At 45.4% G+C, this 23,211-nt stretch overlaps 1 protein-coding gene across 2 annotated transcripts in view; it reads left to right on the top strand.

Moving 5' to 3' along the window:
- The first annotated feature begins 541 nt into the window (after window positions 1–541).
- LOC111954574 (filamin-A-interacting protein 1-like) overlaps window positions 542–23,211 on the top strand; it is a 34,956-nt gene continuing 12,286 nt past the window's right edge. The window contains exons 1-4 of one of the 2 annotated variants that reach the window (XM_023974420.3): window positions 542–1,134; window positions 16,691–16,969; window positions 18,606–18,782; window positions 19,062–19,240. In XM_023974420.3, coding sequence (XP_023830188.1) covers window positions 16,697–16,969; window positions 18,606–18,782; window positions 19,062–19,240 — 629 coding nt within the window. In that variant the 5' untranslated portion in view covers window positions 542–1,134; window positions 16,691–16,696. Of the gene's footprint in view, window positions 1,135–16,690; window positions 16,970–18,605; window positions 18,783–18,909; window positions 19,241–23,211 lie in introns of those variants that run through there. The other variant, XM_070435815.1, reaches the window with a different exon arrangement.

Below are 23,211 nucleotides of genomic sequence, written 5' to 3'. Positions count from 1 at the left end.
ACTTGTGCTCATCATTTGGTGTGTCATCATAGTGGTCTCTGACTTGTCGTCAGACTCGCTCAGGTGTCATTTTGAAAGCAGGAAGCAGAATTTATAAGTAATCCAAGAAGTAATCATCTAGTTTTTCAAAAGTATTCTTAATCTGATTGCAATATTTTTGCTGGTAATGTAACTGATTACAGGGCAATACTTTGTTTGTAATCAGATTACATATAACTGATTACATTTAATCAGTAACACCCCATCCCTGCTTAAATGGTTGAAGGCAAAATGGTGATCTCATATTATTTATCTGCAATTTTCTCATTTGTTTCTTAGAAACGATGACTGCATTGACTAACCAGGCAGAGATTGAGCTCTTATTGCTAACCCTGCCTCTGCTCTGGTGGGAGTGGTTGAGCTGGACTTCCCCTGCCTGCTTCAGAGTGGGATAGTTCAGCTGTCTGAGAGGCTTGGAAAAGCCTCCTTCAATCTGCTCAGCTGCTAACAGCCATGAGTGACTGAGAACACTTGTTAAATATAGCTCTCCACTACACTCAAGAGTTCTACACTCTCCTGCCCAGGAACAACAGGGGAAAAGGCAGGGTCTTGGCTTCTGACAAAGGTTGTCTGCACTTACAGTATCTACCCTCCTCTCCATCTATCTCTGGATATCTCTATTTGAAGAGAAAACTGTGGCAAAAAGTGACAGTTGAAGCAACTCTGACCACCTCCTCTTGTCTGCTGGTCTCTCTCACTCTCTCGCTCTCTCACTCACTCACTCACTCACTCACTCACTCACTCACTCACTCACTCACTCACGCATCGCCTCACTGTGACTCTGCTGGCCCAAACCCCTGGGTTAGGACAAAGCTTGGGGTTTATCTTCAGACGGCTTTTCATTGCCTCTGTAACTTTGACAGGAGAGAAGAGGAGAAGCAAGGTAAAAGAGAAGAGTAACAGGAGAGAGGATAAATATCTTTTGACAAATCTACCTTTATCATGGTGTCTCTTTTTGACACACACAGTCAAGGTAACTGAAGTACATTGAGACATTGAGGAGACACTGTTTTTACTGTGGGACTTGATTCTCAGTAACTCAGATATTCACCTTTTAACCTGTCGTCACCTGTGATTTGGAACCATTGAGAACAGGTAAGGAAAAATTCCATTCATAAAGTGGAATGAATTGCTACATTCACTGCTGTATTTCATGAAAGAGTTGTGTCTACTGAGAATTACTTTATATACAGTAGTTCTCTATAATGAATAAGATGTTACTTAGAATTAAACATACATTTCTGTTGCAGTCCATGGTTCAGTATTGATTCATTCTTGATAACATCCACTAACCCATGTGTGTAGAGGTTGACCTAGTCATGAATGGGTCAGTGTGGAACACATTGTGAATCAGTGAGTTGGTTAAGAACATTCGTTTTGTTGCCACTCGCTCTGACGTCCGGTCCAGGCTCAACTCAGGAAATGGTACATTAGGAGGTTAATTGATGACATCTTTTACCAGAAGAAAGCTTTAGCTCCCTCTCTCTCTAGAGGAACTCTTAAATGTACCAAAAGCAGAGTAACAAAACAGAGTAAAGAGAATAGTTCAAGGGTAAGCAACTAGATTTTTGTCGGAGCGGATTGTCGGGGGGGCCGGAACATAAATATAATAATTTGTACACTGCAAATTGACCACAACTAAGCCCAGATAGAGATTGTATTTTCAAATACAATAATTTTATACCTTGATTACATTGAGACTGGTTCACATCTTTTTTAAATTTGTGGTGAACAGATTTCCTCAATTAAATTCATTTTCAGCAGAATTCCTGGTGATTTCAATCTTTTATGATAAAAAAAACGACGGCATGCTGGTTTTTGGCCCGCGGGCCACCTGTTGCCGACCCCTGCAATGGTTATTCAACTTTCTCAGGACTGAAAATCTTTGAAACATGTCAAACGTGTTCAAGTTGAATGACAGTTGAACTAAGAACAAGTTGAACAAGTTAAATTGAAGTAATTAGTGTTCACAAATATCTCTCCTTCTTAACCTAAGGAGACATACAGTATATTACATGGACAGATAATATCTTGTCTCTCCACTTAGACGTTTTCCCAGGTGAAAACAATAGCTGTACCCAAAGGGCTTTATTCTGATAAGAGCTTCCATGTTTGAAGGCACAAAGTAAACAGTGGAGCTGCCTCACCCCTTCTGTTACTCCAGTGGCAGCCAGTGGTCCCATCAGTCGGTCGAGCATGGCGCTTGCAACGCCAAGGGTTGTGGGTTTGATTCCCAGCGCCACCCATAAGTACAATGTATGCACGCATGACTGCAAGTCGCTTTGGATAAAAGCATCTGTTAAATGGCATATACATATGATGTGGGCTCCGCCAGCCTGTGGTACTCCCTCCTAGGCGGACTAAGGAGCGTTTCATTAATAACTTTTTCCACTCTTTTTATTGTAAGTTATTTTGAATCAGATCTAAAGAGTATTCCCCTCTGCGATGATACAATACATGTCTGCTGTCCATGCGGATTAGGGAGGGCTTCAGTGGCTTTGCGTCATCACATCATTGTCATCGGTGATAGGAACTCCACACAGAAATCCTGTGTTATGTGGGGGATGAACAAGGGGTTTAAAATGTCTATTGTCATTTGTAATAGACAGCTCATAGGTAAGTTTGTTTTGAAATATTTTTGACAGTGCCAATAGCGTTCAGAACAACTAAAGACATAGTGAGGTCCTGTTGCATATAAATGCCAATTTCTGAGAGGACAATTTACAAGGATCTCATTTTTTTGGTAATAATAAGGATATTATTCTGGACAATTTTACATGTCCTCCTTAACCTCCATTAACAAGCTGGAATGATTTTAATGGAGTGTACCTTCTTGGACAGATTACTGACACGTTGGGTAGTTAACGGGTATTACGTATGAACACTCGGGAACCCAGGGGCTCTCGAGTGGCGCAGCAGTCTAAGGCACTGTATCTCAGTGCTAGAGGCGTCACTACAGACCCTGGTTAGATTCCAAGCTGTATCACAACTGGCCGTGATTGGGAGTCCCATAGGGCGGCGCACAATTGGCCCAGCGTCGTTAGGTTTTGGCCGGGGTAGGTCGTCATTGTAAATATGAATTTGTTCTTAACTGACTTTCCTAGTTAAATAAAGGATTGAATAAAATGACTGCCTGTGGATGTCTCTCCTCTACTCCAGTCTGTCTAGAACTCAGATTGTCATTCTGCATTCCCTCATCTGATTTACTGTGTGTCGGTGGCATCACTTCACTGGCAGCCAAAGCCCAAGTGATAAGACAGTGAACCATGAGATCACTTAACTAATTTAGCTAAGCAATCTTCCAGTGATGGAAACAGCAGTGCAGGTCCTCATGTTTGGTTTCATAACAACATCACCTCTGTTCTCATGACAACAAAATAAGGGACTAGAGCAAGATGGATTACATTTGCCTTCTTACCAGATAGGAGATCACAGTGAAATATTAATATTATCCCTGTCTGTCAGAGACCAGTGAAATATTACTATATTATCTCTGTCTGCCATAGATCAGTATGTGCACTTCCTTAAAAAAAAGTATCTCAAGAATGTTGAATGGAGATGACTGATGTGATCGTTTGAGTGAATAACCCATTGTCAGCAAAATGCTGTGGGTGATTTTACATCCCTGAAAAGTGTGCCTCATAGAAAATGATCAAGGGAAGCAATGCATTGCCACCATGCTAGTTAACATTCCACCCTTCATGAAATCATCCAGCTTGCCTACACACTGAAGAGTGGAAGGTGTGGTACATTGGATGTACAGCAGGACCAAGACATGCACAAACACACACACAGACACGCACATACACAGAGCGATTTAGAGTGTCTCTGGATTCTTCACTCATTATCAGCTTGAACAGCTGCATCTGAAGCAACACAGAATCATTTCCAGCCCTTGCTATTGGACTGCTCCTAACAAAGGGAATTAAAGTCCTTGAAATTATAGCAGGTCAGCTGATTCAATTCAGCTTTGTAAGAGCCGCTGTACTATGTGTATTTTCACCCGAATGAGGGACCATTTGAAATTTGTGTTCAGAATATAACACATCTTTCAACCCATTTTTACTAATATAAAGCCTTATTAGCATGTTATATAGAAAAAAATATTATATTTACTGTAAGATAAGTCTAATCGTCCTACAGACAATTTTGTGAGCTGTCTTTTTTTTTCTCTTGCAAGAATTTAGTCCTCGCCCCATTTGTTCTGACTTTTAGAGGTTATGACAGTATGTGTTTTCTGGGAAACTGATGACAACCAAAATAGTTGAGTGTTTCATGCTTAGGGAGAAAATAGGCTGTAAATACCAAAAGAATAAAACACAGTCAGCATTAATCCCCCTGCTCACACACTTTCCTCTCTCCCCCTTTCTCCTTCCTTCACTCTCCCTCGTAGATGTCTCTTCGTCTCTCGCTTTGAGGGAAGTGACTTCATCGTCATTCCACTAGAAAGGCATTTGAGACTGCCTTTCTAGTGGAAGACTTGACAGAGGACTGCAGCTGGCCACTGATGTCAGTTTGGTAGACCCATAGCCACGTATTAGACATTAGCACATAGGCTTGCGAAGATAGATACAAACATGCCATACATTTTGCTCATTCATTTTAATTGCTGTTTGACTGGGAATTGAATTGGATTGTGAGAGGAGAGGCATGATGATGTTAGGGGAAGTCAAGTCATGGTCAATCTGATTCCTGCTAAAAAACCCTGGCCTGGCTTCTTGTTGTTTAGAACTTTCAACTTGGTCAAGAGTCTGATTTCAAATTTTATACCAGCCTTTCCATGAACCCTGCTGCTCACTCATTGTCGGACTTCACATACCCTTCCTTGTAAGGTGGCAGATAATTATGTCATGTAATGTTGCCAAAGGATGTGGATCATCAACTCAAAATATACCACTCTACGAATCACAGAAGTCTCTTCTGTGACTCAGACTACCAGATAGCTTCCTTGTACAGTGCTCCTTCAAATTATAAGGCTATCTTGATAACCCTGACATTTCAGGAACCATTTAATCTTCCCCTTTGCTTTTGTGATAAGAGTAAGAATACATTCTGTCCAACTCCAATGTTGGAAGCCCTACAGATGATGATAGAGGTGTACTATATGTATGAGTGTATTGTGGGGGTCCAACACTAGCAGGTGGGTTCTGCCCGCGCCAGGGGGGAAGTTGTCAGTAGCGAGGTGAGATTAAGATCTGAAATACTACAGATTGGAACCTGACCAGGACCCAGTGATATTCTACTCTCAGTCCACTGTATACATCAGCACTTCATGCAGTAAGCGCTTAAAATGAATAGCGGACTATATCATTGTACAGTGTAGTGTGTTGAGGTCTGCGGAGTTACATTTACACAGTGGTAAGCTGTCCCCAGAGGTTTAGTAAAATGTATATCAGTGGTCTGGACATTTTTATTTGGTGTGATACCACATAACAAACCATAGCATTACTACAGCACATGGCGTTGTGGAATATGTAACCTAACCAGATGCATATAACCAGATGACAATGTTGTTCTATTTACACAGTCTATAACTTTGGTCTCAGCTTTGTCAGTCTGAACCCATGGAGACAGTTTTCCTTCTTGTACAGAGTTTCACAGAGTTTTGTTTTACCACCCTGCTCTGGACCCTCAGTCACCCGGGACCCCACCTGACCTTTGGTCACAAGGTTGTCTTGGTCCTGGGATGGTAGGAGACTTCAGGAAGTGACTGCTTTCCACTGCATTTACAGAGAGTTGTGACATCGAAAAGACAGAGTGACCTCCTCTTGAACCTATAAACTCTCAGTGATATGCGTCTCACAGAGGGAGACTGAATAATAATATGCTGTAGCTAATCAGTCTAACCCAGAGGTGACCAGGGTTTGAAATGTACAGAATCTCTGCACAGAGTCATGGGGGTTCCATTCGAGCTGTGTTCTCATTAGAAGTGACTTATCGTAACTTTGTTTTAGTTTTGATAGCTTTGTTTGGATTGTTCCCTCCCCCCCAACTCCAGCTGGCAGTGGTACTTACTGACAGTGGCAGCTGAACTCATGAATACAACATGGTGCAAAGCAAACTCCCAGAGAGAGCTCACTCAATCATCTGATAAACGAAGTACAAAGCTGTGTGAAGTTCTGATGTTGAACACAGCTCTCTCTACTATGTACCCCATATAGGGTTGTCAAGACGACCACAACATAATATTTCGCTTTTGGAAATGGGGTGAAATCTACTCAGCATATTATCACCATTATTCTTCTCAGAGGAGTATAACGCTGCTTTTTCTCCACTTCACTCCGAGTTACTGTACAGCAGCAGGATTGGATTTTAGGTCTTCAAAATAAAGTCTCTCCACAATCAATGTACCTCTTCCAATATTTAGTCGCATTGGGAGTCTTCAGTCGCATGCATGGCTGAATCTAATTCCATTTCAAAGGCATTTTTTGAATAGCTACAAATTCAAGTGGGGAGGATTTGGACAGCTGCCAGCACCTGTCTGTCATGTCTACTCCCACTCTCCCTCTTCAGTGCTCGACGTCGCCGGTCTACTAACCACCGTCCAGGGACCATCATTACGTGCACATGGACTTGGGACGAACTGAAAGCAGTTATATCCTACCAACGGGACATTAAAAACTGTAATATCTTATGTTTCACCGAGTCGTGGCTGAACGACGACATTAAGAACATACAGCTGGCGGGTTAAAAACTCCATCGGTAGGACAGAACAGCAGCCTCTGTTAAGACATGGGGCAGGGGCCTATGCAAATATGTAAACAACAGCTGGTGCACAACATCTAAGGAAGTCTCGAGGTTTTGCTCGCCTGAGGTAGAGTATCTCATGATAAGCTGTAGACCACACTATCTACCAAGAGAGTTTTCATCTGTATTTTTCGTAGCTGTTTACATACCACCACAGACTGAGGCTGGCACTAAGACAACAATCAATAAGCTGTATTCCGCCATAAGCAAAAAGAAAATGCTCACCCAGAGGTGGTGCTCCTAGTAGCCGGGGACATTAATACAGGGAAACTTAAATCCGTTTTACCAAATTTCTATCAGCATGTTAAATGTGCAACCAGAGGGAAAAAACTCTGGATCACCTTTACTCCACACACAGAGACGCATACAAAGCTCTCCCTCGTCCTCCATTTGGCAAATCTGACCATAATTCTATCCTTCTGATTCCTGCTTACAAGAAAAAATTAAATCAGGAAGCACCAGTGACTCAGTCTATAAAAAAGTGGTCAGATGAAGCAGATGCTAAACTACAGGACTGCTTTGCTAGCACAGACTGGAATATGTTCCGGGAGTACACCACATCAGTCACTGGCTTTATCAACAAGTGCATCAAGGACGTCGTCCCCACAGTGACTGTACGTACATACCCCAACCAGAAGCCATGGATTACAGACAACATTCTCACTGAGCTAAAGGGTAGAGCTGCCGCTTTCAAGGAGCGGGACTCTAACCCGGAAGTTTATAAGAAATCCTGCTATGCCCTATGATGAACCATCAAACAGGCAAAGCATCAATGCAGGACTAAGATCGAATTGTACTACACCGGCTCTGACGCTTGTTGGATGTGGCAGGGCTTGCAAACTATTACAGACTACAAAAGGGAAGCACAGCCGAGAGCTGCCCAGTGACACAAGCCTACCAGACGAGCTAAATAACTTCTATGCTCGTGTAACGCTTTGGGCGTAGTGGGTGCGAAGTCAGGCGCAGGAAGCAGAGAGCACAGGGTAGTGCTATTTATTGCACACAAGCGAACATAAGCCACCCCACGAAACACAGGGCGCACACAAAACAAATGCCCCAAACAGGGGGACTCAAACAGTCCGGKGAAAAACCCACGCACYAAACACGTCAACKTKGAACGTGCTCAGAGCAACACAAAACAATCCCGCACAAAGAGCAGGCGGGCCTACTGGCTAATATAGCCCGACTAATCAGCCTACACACAAAACAGGTGAAACCAATAAACAGAAAGGGGAAAAGGGATCAGTGGCAGCTAGTAGGCCGGTGACGACGACCGCCGAGCGCCACCCGAACAGGAAGGGGAGCCACCTTCGGTAGGAGTCGTGACAGTACCCCCCCCCCGGGGGGCGAGGCGCAGGCCCTGCAGGACCTCACCGTCCTGCAGGGGACCAGCTACCACCGGCCTGAGGAGAGACACATGAAACGAGGGGTTAATGCGATAATAGGAAGGGAGTTGTAATCTATAACACACCTCGTTTATCCTCCCCGGGACTTTGAAGGGCCCCACACACTGCGGCCCCAGCTTCCGGCAGGGCAAGCGGAGGGGTAGGTTTCGGGTCGAGAGCCAGACCCTGTCCCCCGGTACGAACACGGGGGCCTCACTGCGGTGGCGGTCAGCACCCCTCTTCTGCCGTCCACTGGCTTGCTTGAGGGATTCCTGGACGGCTCTCCAGGTCTCCTTGGAGCGCTGCACCAACTCCTCCACCGCAGGAGCCTCAGTCTGACTCTGATGCCATGGTGCCAGGACCGGCTGGTAGCCCAACACACACTGAAATGGTGATAGTTTCGTAGAAGAGTGACGGAGTGAGTTCTGGGCCAACTCCGCCCAGGGGACGTACCTAGACCACTCCCCTGGCCGGTCCTGGCAATACGACCGCAGAAACCTACCCACCTCCTGGTTCACTCTCTCCACCTGCCCATTACTCTCGGGGTGATAACCGGAGGTCAAGCTGACCGAGACCCCCAGACGCTCCATAAACGCCCTCCATACCCGGGACGTGAACTGGGAACCTCGATCAGAGYCGATGTCCTCCGGSACCCCGTAGTGCCGGAAGACATGGGTAAATAGCGCCTCCGCAGTCTGTAGGYCTYTAGGGAGACCGGGCAACGGGAGGAGACGGCAGGACTTAGYAAACCGATCCACAACAACCAGAACCGTAGTGTTCCCCTGAGACGGGGGGAGATCGGTCAGGAAATCCACTGATAGGTGAGACCATGGCCGTTGTGGAATGGGGAGGGGCTGTAACTTCCTTCTAGGAAGGTGCCTAGGAGCCTTACTCTGGGCGCACACCGAACAGGAAGAGACATAGAACCTAACGTCCTTTGCCAAGGTGGGCCACCAGTACTTCCCCCTGAGACCCCGCACTGTCCTCGTCACACCAGGATGACCCGAAGAGGGTAGTGTGTGAGCCCACCGAATCAATTGATCACGAACACCAAGCGGCACGTACTTGCGACCTGTCGGACACTGAGGAGGCGCAGGTTTCACCCGTAACGCCCGCTCGATGTCCGAGTCCACCTCCCATACCACCGGTCCCACCAGCCTAGAGGCTGGAAGGATGGGAGTAGGATCGATGGCCCGATCCTCCGTGTCATAGAGACGGGACAGTGCGTCGGCCTTCGTGTTCAGGGAGCCTGGTCTATAAGAAATGGTGAACCTGAATCGGGTGAAGAGGAAGGGGAGCCACCTTTGGTAGGAGTCGTGACAGCTCGCTTCGAAGTAAGTAACACCGAAACATGCAGGAGAGCATCAGCTGTTCCGGACGACTGTGTGATTAAGACCTTCAAACAGGTCAACATTCACAAGGCCGCAGGGCCAGACGGATTACCAGGATGTGTACACCGAGCATGCGCTGACCAACTGGCAAGTGTCTTCACTGACATTTTCAACCTCTCCCTGTCTGAGTCTGTAATACCAATACCATGTTTCAAGCAGACCACCATAGTTCCTGTTCCCAAGAACACTAAGGTAACCTGCCTAAATGACTACCAACCCGTAACACTCACGTCTGTAGCCATGAAATGCTTTGTAAATCTGGTCATGCTCACATCAACACCATTATCCCAGAAACCCTAGACCCACTCCAATTTGCATACCGCCCCAACAGATCCACAGATGATGCAATCTCTATTGCACTCCACACTGCCCTTTCACATCTGGACAAAAGGAACACTTATGTGAGAATGCTATTCATTGACTACAGCTCAGCGTTAAACACCATAGTGCCCTCAAAGCTCATCACTAAGCTAAGGACCCTGGGACTAAACACATCCCTCTGCAACTGGATCCTGGACTTCCCGACGGGCCGCCAGCAGGTGGTAATGGTAGGTAACAATATATCCGCCACGCTGATCCTCAACACGGGGGCCCCTCAAGGGTTGCGTGCTCAGTTCCCTCCTGTACTCCCTGTTCACTCATGACTGCACGGCCAGGCATGACTCCAACATCATCATTAAGTTTACTGATGACACAACAGTGGTAGGTCTGATCAACGACAACGATGAGACAGTCTATAGGGAGGAGGTCAGAGACCTGACCGTGTGGTGCAAGGACATCAACCTCTCCCTCAACGTGATCAAGACAAAGGAGATGATTGTGGACTACAGGAAAAGGAGGACCGCCCCCATTCTCATCAACAGGGCTGTAGTGGAGCAGGTTGAGAGTTTCAAGTTCCTTGGCGTCCACATCACCAACAAACTAATATGGTCCAAGTACACCAAGACAATCGTGAAGAGGGCATGACAAAACCTATTCCCCCTCAGGAGACTAAAAAGATTTGGCATGGGTCCTCAGATCCTCAAAAGGTTTTACAGCTGCACCATTGAGTGCATCCTTATGGGTTGCATCACTCACTGGTATGGCAACTGCTTGGCCTTCGACCGCAAGGCACTACAGAGGGTAGTGCATACGGCCCAGTACATCACCGAGGCCAAGCTTCCTGCCATCCAGGACCTCTATACCAGGCGGTGTCAGAGGAAGGCCCTAAATATTGTCAAAGACTCCAGCCACCCTAGTCATAGACTGTTCTCTCTGCTACCGCACGGCAAGCGGTACAGGAGAGTCAAGTCTAGGTCCAAGAGGCTCCTAAATAGCTTCTACCCCCAAGCCATAAGACTCCTGAACAGCTAATCAAATGGCTACCCAGACTATTTGCATTGCCCCCTGCAAAAAACTCAGCTTCTGCACCTGCTTCCTAACTCAAGTGCGTACGTTACACTGTTAGTACCTAGTTTTACATGGACTAAGTAGGCTGGTCTGGGTGACCGTCCACAAGTAGCCATGATTGCACCAAACACTTCATTAAATCTTCCACTGTAACTATACAGCAGAGGAGGCTGGTGGGAGGAGCTGTAGGAGGACAGGCTCATCGTAATGGCTGGAATGGAATAAATGGGGGTTTCCATATGTTTGATACCGTGCCATTTATTCCATTCCAGCCATTACAATGAGCCTGTCCTCCTATAGCTCCTCCCAACCAGCCTCCTCTGCTATACAGGAACAAAATTAGCCAAAGCATAGATTTCAAATGAGTTGTCTGACAATAGGACTGCCTTGAACCAAACCGGCAACTGCCTTGGCCCACACCGCCAGTCTGTTTCCCAGATTAGCTGCACTGTCCACATGCCCATGGAGGAATGTGAGTGCGAGAGAAGCCCGGAAGTGCTATCATTATCCACCATTTGTTTCTATAAATAGCAGGGGTCTTTGAATATTAGAGGATGTAGCATAAATCTTGAAAAATGTGTGCAGAGAATCATAGGAGCGTATTAGTGAGTTAACAACTGTGTGATCATATGAGCACTGCAGCCCAGTCTGACAAGCAGCAGTGAAGATTTATTTACAATTGGTGGCTGGTGTGTGTGAGACCTACAGCTGTGGACTAAAAGTATTGTCATCTGTTTAGAATGCTGATGGCTTATAAAGTGATAGTCTTTTGGAGTTTTCCCTTCTGCGTCCCACTGCACAAGTGGAGGGATGGGGTCCACTATAAATACTTAAGGAAAACTTCACCAGCAGACAGCTGTGCATGCCGCCTAGCCCAAGGTCCAGCTCACAAATAGGGGTCTGCCCTTACTTACCTCCCTCTTATCATGGGCAGAGAATTCACATACAAATGTAGGATCTTAATTTGAGCCAGTTTGCTACAGCAGGAAAATAATCCTGCAATTATTATGTGGATTATAATTCATGGACATTTTTGTAGGGGTTAAGGGGAAATCAAGTCTGACATTTCAAAGTGAAAATGACAAAAATGCCTTTTTAAACCTCAAATATACCACAAGTTTAAAATATACGTTTTCATAAAACAGGATGATCAAATTAAGATCCTACATCTGTAGGTCGCATCCCAAATGGCACCCTACTACCAATGGGCCTGGTCAAAAGTAGTGCACTATGTAGGGAATAGGGTGCCATTTGGGACGGACATAATGGTACGCTGTACCATCAGCGTAATTGTAAGTTGGGGACACCAGCCTGGCATGATCACATCCCTATAAGTGGAATACACGTTGTGAACAACAGCAAATAGTAGTTTTATTTTCTGTTTTAACTTCACTGTTATTGAAGGATGGGCATGAGACAGAGGAGAACATGTACATTGTAGTGGGTGACTTCATATGGTTTGAAGCAACTTCTGAATAACATCATAAATATTGCCACCCTTTCCCCAGAGCCTGTTCAAGATATTCGATACAGAACCTTTAGGTAAACACCCCAATGCAATATTCTACCTGCTGTCACCCACAGCTTGTCTTAGCTTTATTTTCTTTCCACATTTCTTCATTTTGGTTCAAATCAAACTGACGCTCCATGGCTGTACATGCGAGAGCGCTTGGCATCTCCCCTGAAACAACGACTATTAACGCCCAGCTCTAAAGTAGCTGCTACTATTTTGCTGACAAGATTCTCTCAGTCTGAGTCACACACTTCTTTCATCCGAGACTGTGCGAACTTGGGGCACTTTGGCCCCATTCAGATGAAATGGCCTCATCGTGTTCTTTCCCTGAGCACCCTCACCGCAGATTATGGATCCCCTGTGTCTGTGTTTGCTATCTGGGCTATTGTGTTGATGATGTGTCATCATCATCATCATCATCATCATCATCATCCCGGGCATTGTCCCAAAGCAAGACTCCCGATATGAGAGTTGATTATTTTGATTCAAACATAACTTTTCATCTATTTATCTTCCATATTCAATCAAAATTGCCCATCTGTTATGAGTATATTGCGTGATCCGCCTCTGATACACAGAGATAATGATGCTTCTGAAGCTGACCCATTCCTTAGACTCTAATTACAGAGACACAACAAACACACTGGTCGGATCAATGTCCAAACAAGGCCAGCCAGGCCAGGCCTACTGTAGCCTAGCTCCCTGGTGTGAGATGATGGAAAGCCTGTCTCTGGCTCTCTAGATTGTAGGACAATGGAAACAATGGATCTGACTTGGCTGGCACAGTTGGGGGCCGAGAGCGCTTGGCCAGGAAATGTCCTCATTTCTCTTTTATTATAAGTACAGAGTGCAGAGTGTCCAAGCAGCAGTAAAGGCAGTAACTAACCCACTACATATGCTGTAGTTACAATTACAGTAACCTTGTCCCCAGGCTAATTGAGCATAGCGGGAAGGTGTCTGGTGAAAGAGATTAGAGTTACACATGAATACTGTAAAGTCATGGCAGTCCTGTATTGGTGTGGGTTTATATAGCCTACCATTCAAGGGCACCTGTTTTTTGATGCATTAACATCACACTGAATATATTAGTTTATCCAGGTTAGAAGAACACAGTTGCTATTATAGCTACTTGCCTCATAATATTCATTTAGTTCCAGATGTTGTTAAAAGTCCCCATGAGAACGTTCTTCTAGACCATTCTCATTCACTGGGTTGGGTCCCACACCTAATCACAATCAAGAACAGCAATTTAAGAAACAGAAAAGGGGAGCAGTATGAAATGCTATGCACTCTGGGTGTACAGCAGGAATGACACGGAGCATTAGTCGGAGGTGAGAGAGAGTATGTGAGATCACAGAGGAAATACTGTGAATATGCTGCATTTCTGCTATTGATTAAAAGTCTTGAGGTTATACTTCAACGTGGCTGAGATTACATGAAGTACATTTGTTCTCTTGTACAAGCTTTTTTACTGGCCCCCATTCACATCGTCTGTGCAGTAGTGGAGCTGGTCAAGAGCTTCAAGTTCCTTGGTGTCCATATCACTAAGGATCTATCATGGTCCACACACACCAACACAGTCATGAAGAGGGCACGACAACGCCTCTTCCCCCTCGGGAGGCTAAAAATATTTGGCATGGGCCCTCAGAACCTCAAAGTTCTACAGATACACCACTGAGAGCTTCTTGACTGGCTGCATCACTGCTTGGTATGGAAATTGCTTGGCATCGGATCACACGGTGGTACAGAGGGTAGTGCGTAAGGCCCAGTACATCACTGGGGCTGAGCTCCCTGCCATCCAGGACCTCTATACCAGTCAGAGGAAGGCCCAAAAATGTTTATTCCAGGCGGGGTCAGAGGAAGGCCTCCAGCCACCCAAGTCATAGACTGTTCTCTCTGCTACCGCACGGTCTCGCACTCGCTCGCTCTCCGTCACGCTCCGTCTCTCTCGCTCTCTCCCTCTCCATCTCTCTCGTTCCCTCTCCGCTTCGCTCCCTCTCCGTCCCGCTCCGTCCCGCTCTAGCTCCCTCTCCGTCTCGCTCCGTCTCTCTCGCTCTCGTTCCGTCTCGCTCTCGTTCCGTCTCAGTCTCGCTCCCTCTGTCTCGCTCTCTCTCCGTCGCTCGCTCCGTCCCTCTCCGTCTCTCGCTTGCTCCCTCTCCGTCTCTCCCTCGCTCCGTCTCGCTCCGTTTCGGCTCTCGCTCCGTCTTTCTCTCACTCTGTCTCCGTCTCTCTCTCGCTCGCTCCCTCTCCGTCTCTCGCTCGCTCCCTCTCCGTCTCTCGCTCGCTCCCTCTCCGTCTCTCGCTCGGTCCCTCTCCGTCTCTCGCTCGCTCCCTCTCCGTCTCTCGCTCGCTCCCTCTCCGTCTCTCGCTCGCTCCTTCTCCGTCTCTCGTTCGCTCCCTCTCCGTCTCTCGTTCGCTCCCTCTCCATCTCTCGCTCAGTCCTCGCTCCGTCTCTCTCGTCTCTCCGACTCGCCTCTCACTCCCTCTCCGTCTCACTCCCTCTCGCTCCCTCTCCGTCTCGCTCTCTCTGCTCCTCTCCGTCTCGCGCTCCGTCTCTCGCTCGCTCCCTCTCCGTCTCTCCATCATCCCTCTCCGTCTCTCGTTTTTCGCTCTGTCTCTCTCTGTCTCCGTCTCTCTCTCGCTCGCTCCGTCTCTCTCTCGCTAGCTCGTCTCTCCGCTCGCTCCCTCTTCGTCTCTCGCTCGCTCCCTCGTCTCTCTCGCTCCCTCTCTGTCTCCGCTCCCTCTCCGTCTGTCTCGCTCTCTCTCGTCTCCTCTCTGTCTCTCTCTCGCTCGCTCCGTCTTCCGCTCGTCTCCTCTCCTCTCTCGCTCGCTCCTCTCCGTCTCTCGCTCGCTCCCTCTCCGTCTCTCGCTCGCTCCCTCTCCGTCTCTCGCTCGCTCGTCCCTCTCCGCTCTCGTCGCTCGCTCCTCTCCGTCTCCTCTCCGTCCCGTCTCCGTCTCTCTCTCGTCCCTCTCCTCTTCGTCTCTCTCTCGGTCCTCTCTGTCTACTTCTCTCTCTCGGTCCCTCTCTGTCTACTTTCCTCTCTCGTCCCTCTCTGTCTACTTCTCTCTCTCGTCCCTCTCTGTCTACTTCTCTCTCTCGTCCCTCTCTGTCTCTTCTCTCTCTCGGTCTCTCTGTCTACTTCTCTCTCTCGGTCCCTCTCTGTCTCCTTCTCTCTCTCGGTCCCTCTCTGTCTCTCTGTCTCACTCTCCAGTTAATGTCACCTCTCCCAGCTCCTATGAGCCCTCTCTCTTTCCATTTACTGTAACCAGCATCCTCACCTACTGAGCACCAACCGACACTGGACGCCCATGGATGATGAAAAGTAGTTGAAATTTGGTCAGTCCACCCTGGTCTTGATGTTAACATTCACAGACGGACCGGTCTGGGACCAAAACTAAACCTATCATAGACTTAAGTTTCACATGTTTGGATAGCAAAGTACAGTACAGTGAGTAGAGTACAGTACAGTTCTGCACAGCACAGTGATAGAGAACAGTACAGTAATGAAAAGTAGAGTATAGTACAGTGTACTAAACTCTACTTTACTGAACTATAATCTACTGTACTGAACTCTACTGTACTGAACTCTACTGCACTGAACTATAATCTACTGTACTGAACTATACTATACTGTTCTTTACTGTACTCTACTTTACTGTACTCTACTCTGTTCTGCTCTGATGTCAAAACTTGTGAAACTTAAGGAGAATGACACTAATATGCATAATTATGCATTTCATGTGTAGTACAGATCAGGGCCCCATTATGTAATTCCGTTACCGTAATTCCATTACCGGGTGTAAATCCACTTCACTTACTGTAATTCAATAACCATAAGAGATTTTTTCAAACTCAAGGTGTCAATGTCATAGCTGACACCCCATTCTTTCTGCAGACAACTTTGAATCTTGAATCTGAGCAGATATTTAAGTCTTTGGAAACATGGTCGCATAAAACCCAGAGGGAGATTTTACCATAATTCCGTCACCAAAGTTTGCTCTGCACAGTTCTTCCACTAAATTAGTTTTTGTAATATTTTCTGTGGAAATTGTTGAAAGTAGTCCTTGTGCATAGAGTTATATGCTTTGTTAAAATTTGATTTTGTTTGTCTCTGTTTTTTTTACTTTAAAATGTATGCCAAAGTGCAATTCCGTTACCGTGGAATTGCCAATATTCTATTTGGGCTGTGGATTCAGAGTCCCTGTCGTCCGTCTTCCCCCTGCAGGTGAGAATGCGGTCCAGGAGCAGCACAGCCATGGAGGGCCCAGATGACAGACAGATAAACCGGGTTACCCAGCCCACCAAAGCCTTCACCAAAGAGGAGGAGGAGAACACACTAGAGAAACAGAAAGAGGGGAAGATCCAGACGGTGGAGCCTGGAAAGGTGAAAAGGCCCCAGAGAACCCCAGAAAGCAGCAGAGGACAACAGAATGCAGCATGGGTGATGGACCTCTCTAAGGAGGACTTTCTCCGTCTGCTGGGGGTCATGGAGGGAGAGGTGCAGGTGAGAGGTTCGCCACGGACACTGTGCTGCTGTGTGCTAGCTACTGTAACTTCTAACATTACTGCATCCCAAATGGTGCCCTACTCCCTTGATAGTGCTCTGGTAAAAAAAAAAAAGTAGTGCACTATATTGGGAATAGGGTGCCATTTGGAATGCACTCAGAGTTTCTTCACACTGTGCTGCTGTGTGCTAACTGCTAACATTGTGGTCAGTGGTTTTGGTTATATTTGGCAGGTGGTAACATCTCAGTGTCAGGCTTGACATGTTAGTGTAACCAGGAGTCATCCTACTGACTCACTGCTGGGGAGTCAACCTCAGTGTCAGCGGCCATGAACTCTGGTCCCTTCCAACCCTGCCCCACTCTGCAGATCCCGATGAGCAAGAAGCAGAGACCTGTGTTAAGCCTGCTGCTAATTATTTTCTTAACAGAGTTCCATTTCTAAACAAACCTCCAGGGAGAGAGGGCTGCTGCTGTCAGTTCTATCCTCAACCCTCACTCCATCCAGCTGATTTGTTTAGGTGTGTTGATGACTTTCCAAAGTTGCAACTTGGGGTAAACAACATGCCTCCTACTACACCGTATGTTGAAATCCAACCCTGAACATGTTGAAATCCAACCCTGAACATGGTTGAAAATCTCCTACATGTAATGCTAACCCTGAACATGTTGAAATCAACCCTGAACATGTTGAAATCCAACCCTGAACATGTTGAAATCCACCCTGAACATGTTGAAATCCAACCCTGACATGTTGAAATCAACCCTGAACATGTTGAAATCCAACCCTGAACATGTTGATATCCAACCCTTAACATGTGAATCCAAACCGCTGACAGTTGAATCCAACCCTGAACATGTTGAAATCCAACCCTGGAACATGTTGAATTCCAACCCTGAACATGTTGAAATCCAACCCTGAACATGTTGAAATCCAACCCTGAACATGTTGAAATCCAACCCTGAACATGTTGAAATCCAACATGCTCTGAATGTCTAATCAACACTGAAGAATGGTTCATACTATCTAAATGACTTGCTAATGATAGTACAGTGGTGTGACGATAACTCAACTCTCTATTAACAGTTTAAGGAGTGAGATAAAGAAGGGGATTGCTGTATAACTGTGTCCCGACTGGCACCCTATATAGTCCACTACTTTTGGGCTCTGGTCAAAAGTTGTGCACTACATAGGGAATAGGGTGCCATTTGAGAAACAGCCTGTGTTATGAAAATTGCATTTGAATGAAAGGAGACACTCAGGGGTCTGACTAGAACAACGCCACCCTGTGGGGAGAGTTGATCACAGTGCTGGAAAAAACACCATCAAATCTACTGTTTATTTTCAATAGTTGCCCCACCCTGTGGTCATGTCAATATGGTGATCATACTTCAAAATAATTGTAGATGGTTTCTCCTGGATATTCTCCAACCATTCTGACAGCTCATAAACCACTTAAAAAAACAAAAACCTCATTCTCTAATCACAATAACAAAGCCACATCTGTCAGTTTGAAGTGGTTTTATTGTCATCTAGAATAAAGAAGATCAAAGTAAAAAGAAGGTTATTGTCTTTGTCTCTCTGTTTAAATGGTTCTTAGGTGACCTAACGTGTCCCCCTGCTCCTCGTGTCTGTAGGCCAGAGAGGATATCATCCACATGCTGAAGTCAGAGCGTACCCAACCCGAAGCCCTGGGGGCCCATTATGGCTCAGCTGCCCCAATCAAACCCCTCCAGGCCCTGCAGAGAGACAGCCTACTGACCAACAACACTACAACGCTAGGGGACGACGTCTACCAGATGCCCATGCAAGAGGCAAGGCAGTTCCACAATAGAAATGTATATCAAAATGAATATAGATTAAATATAGCTAGCCATTAGCTGTGTTAATAAACAAGTCAATGTTTAATGAATATATTGGATAGATACCAGTGTATGAATGAGTCAGACAAATGGCTCCCTATTCCCTAATTAGTGCACTACTTTTGACCATATGGGCCCTGGTCAAAAGTAGTGCACTAATTTGGTATTAAGGTGCCATTTGGGATGAAACCATGGTGGTTGTCATTGAAGACCCTCTAATATGTTGATCAGTTGGACCGGCTGGAGGACAAGCATCGCGAGACTTATAGGCGTATGCTGGAGCAGCTGCTGCTGGCTGAGAAGTGTCACCGCCGCACGGTTAACGAGCTGGACAATGAGAAACGCAAACACACCGACTTCATGAACAAGAGTGATGACTTCACCAACCTACTGGAACAGGAGAGGGAGAGGTGAGGGGAAGTGTGTGTGAGTGAGATTTGCCTGTTCCCATCTCATTCCATGCGAGTACGTACATCATGTTTACTACAGAATTGGTTGTGTGTCACGGGGATGTTGAGAAACAGGACATGATGAGGGATGAAAGAGAAATCAATCTCAGCCATGGTGGGAGAGGGTTGGCGTCACTATCACACCGTCACACATCACAGCCCTCTGCTCTGATGCCATGCTACAGCTCCTCTCTGTCTCTCTCTCTCTCACACACACATACATTTGTTTTCCTATCCTTGTGGGGACCAAACATTTGATTCCCATTCCAAATTCTATTTTCCCTAACCCTAACCCTAAACCTAACTTAACTTTAATCCCAAACCTAACCCTTAACACCTAATTTTAACCCTAAACTATAAGCCTGAAATAGTTTTTATTCCTTGTGTGGAACGGCATAATGTCCCAACTTGTCAGAATTTTCCTTGATTTACTATCCTTGCTAGGACTTCTGGTCCCCACATAGATAGTAAAACCAACACACACACACACACAGTTCCCATCAAGCAGGTCTGCCAAAGCAATACCAGACAAAGAGTGAGGGACAAAGCTGTACATGAGACAGAGGCAGCTTCGAAGAGCCCTGACATAGCGTGTAAAGACACCCGAGCAAGTGAACCCCTCAAAGGGCTGGAAAGAGGCCCTAAGGGGTCCTGCAAGGCCCTGTTGATGAGGGCGAAGTCATGGCTCAATAGAGTGATGAATAGACTCAACCAATAAAAAAGACACACCAGGACCAGGCAGTGCCACGCTCTCCAACCCTGTTCCTGGAGAGCTACCCTCCTGTAGGTTTTTACTCCAACCCTGTTCCTGGAGAGCTACCCTCCTGTAGGTTTTCACTCCAACCCCAGTTGTAACTAATCCGATTCTCCAGGAACAGGGTTGGAGAGCCCTGACGTAACCATATAGAAGAGGTACTGACATAGTGAAATATATGTTGCTATAGCTATGATTCACAGTATTATGGCAATATTACTTAGATTACTTTTCTAATGGCATTGCTGTTATATTAATAACACACCCATTTACCTTTATTATTAACAAGCGGTCATTTCCCATCAAATACACTTATCCTACTGTGAGACCAACTATGTTTTTGCTATGGTTTTAAAGTAACTGTCCAGTGAAAATCTCACTTTTAAAAGTTCATATTCTGTTAACTCATACCCAAATAATGTTGTTGACCCATCCTATACTCGTATTTGTGGCCAAAGTATAAATTGAAAAAATATATATATATAAAAAAAAAGAAAACTTGTATCTGAAACAAACTGTTTAAAAAATACTTGCTATTTCCTCATGGAGGATGATGTCTCCTAAACTGGCCAATCAGCGGTCTACTCGCATGAATATTTTTTATGACTGGTATACGCCAACACCATTCTGTGGTTGGGGTACGCCCACACCATTCCAACACAGAAAAGCTGATTTTAACATACTTAATTACCATTTTCTGGAAGGACAACTATTTCACCCATATGGTAATTATAGGTCATATTTCATAGAAATCTGGGAACACTAGACAGTTACTTTAAAACAAGAAGATGTAGAAGAGATTTAAAAAATCCAATACCAGCATGATGCTCCAAAGCGGAATTTATGAGGCTCATAACAGAGGTGGAATCCAGATGTCAATCTAATCTGGCCCCCAGTAAAGTGCCTCAGTGGTACCCTGTTCCGTATGTAGTGCACTACTTTTGATCAGGGCCTATAGGGCTCCGGTTAATGGTAGTGCACTATGTAAGGAATAGGGTGCCATTTGGGATGTAGACTTAAAGACCTGCAAGTCAGGACAGAACCACTGACATCATCACCTATGTACAAAGAGGAAAGGGGGATACCTAGTCAGTTGCACAACTGAATGCATTAAACTGAAATCAGTAATCTGAGTAATGTGATAAGACCTAGAGCAGGGATCTGTCTATCTGATAATGCATGGCCATGAATGGCCCCTCACCATCAGAACACTACAGTGCTACTCCAGGTGTAAAACACTCCCCAATGGAAAGAACTCATGCCTCACTGAACCGTTTACCCACAACATGAAAATATGGTAGTGTTTTGACAGTGGGTTGCATGCTTATTGACTAGTGGGCTTCTGTAAGGAACTGATGGTTGGCCGTTCCTATTTGAGGAACAAATTGTGTTGTATATGTCTTCTTCTATGAGAAAAAAGCTGCCCTGCGTTTCCAAATAAACGCTGTGTACGCAAATAATTTCAGTCAATTATCATTTTCTATAATGAATGACCTTGTACTTAATTATTTAATTGCCTCATGTTCATATGTTTTTCACATGTTGTTCGTTACATTTCCGTACATGTAAATACATACATGCTCCTTCAGTAGTGCTCTGGCTGACTTACCATTAGGCAGAAGAGGTAATTGCCTCAGGCCTCACATCGTCAAGGGGCCTCATGAGCTGTGCATAATTTTTATATATTTTTTAAAACATTTTATTTTCTAATTTCTCCACTTGATTGGAGTTAATTAATTTCTTATTTTAATTTTAACTTAATTTCTCCACCCTCATGCTCCGCTCAAGGCATTAAAAAAAAATCCACATCAAAATGTATCTGTGGTGGAAGGTGACATCCTGAAAATCAGTCTTCTCACGAAAGCATCTGAAGCATCCAAACGGTTTGGGACATACCCCTCTCTGGAAAGATGAGAATCTTATGAGCACGATCTGCTCTACAACCCCCACAAGTGCCACGAGACTCGTCTGAAAGTAACCCCGGTAGAGGGACGAAAAATATATGGGAGTGACTAGGGCATTTCCACGTAAAAGGTATACATCTTTTTTGAGGGCTTCTTATATCTCTCAGATATAGGACAGACACTTCAAAACATCCTTCCTTTTGATTACATTTTCACTATCCGTTTTGGCATGTATGAATCGGTTATTAAAAGGCTTTTCTATGGGCTAATAGCAGTGTTTGATCAAATAATATATACCTGTAGTTTTTATTCCTGCATGGTTACTAAAAATTGAAAATCAAATAGCTAAATAATCATTGGTATGACCATCTTAAAACAATTCCATATGTTAGCTTAGTAGAAACCCAGCCTCGGGCCCTTACACTCTAGGTGGATACAATAGGCATTTCTTTAGTAAAAAGACAGGTGCTGCTGATAATACTGCAATCGTCGTCGAGGCAGAGGACATGTACGTGTAGCCCATGTATCTGATGCTGTCTGGCCAAAAAGATTATGGCATGTCATACTCTTTTTGTCCTGACAGCATCAGATACATGGGCTACATATAGTAAGACAAAGGGAGCGATGTTTTGCTTGCTTGGATGCTGTCTTCGGTGAGAACATGCAACAATTGCAAAGGAGTTACAGTTCATATAAGGAAGTCAGTCAATTGAAATAAATATATTAGGCCCTAATCGATGGATTTCACATGACTGGGAATATAGATATGCATTGGTTGGTCCCAGATACCTTAACAAAATGAGGTGATGTCGGCACGACATTGGGCTTCAGGATCTCATCACAGTATCTCATTCAAATTAACGTAGATAAAATGCAGTTGGGCAATTGTGCCCATACCATAACCCCACCGCCAGCATGGTGTACTCTGTTCACAACGTTGATTCAGTGTAGTTTCAGTCACTTGCTAATTAAAGGAAAGTTGACGGGTGCACAGTGCACCGTTCGGATGCTGGAATTATTTTGGATGAATGTCACAAGGACATTTTTTAAGTGACTTGTTTGACAATCAGATGAAAATATCATGACTGTTTGTGTTCATGGCACACTTAAAGGTAATACATTTTTTACAGTTAAATGACATGTCTTTACTACAAATCCTGAGGGGGTCCTCAGACTGGCCTCTGCCTGGGGCCTCTGCCTGGGGCCTTCAAATCACCAAGTCCACCACTGCAGTGGTGAGACGTTTCTATCTCTGTTTGTGAGAAATAGGCAAG

Source organism: Salvelinus sp. IW2-2015, linkage group LG28 (genome assembly GCF_002910315.2).
Source record: "Salvelinus sp. IW2-2015 linkage group LG28, ASM291031v2, whole genome shotgun sequence".
NCBI lineage: Eukaryota > Metazoa > Chordata > Actinopteri > Salmoniformes > Salmonidae > Salvelinus > Salvelinus sp. IW2-2015.
The sequence above is the reverse complement of the archived record's forward strand: the minus strand, read 5'-3'. Positions and strand labels throughout refer to the sequence as shown.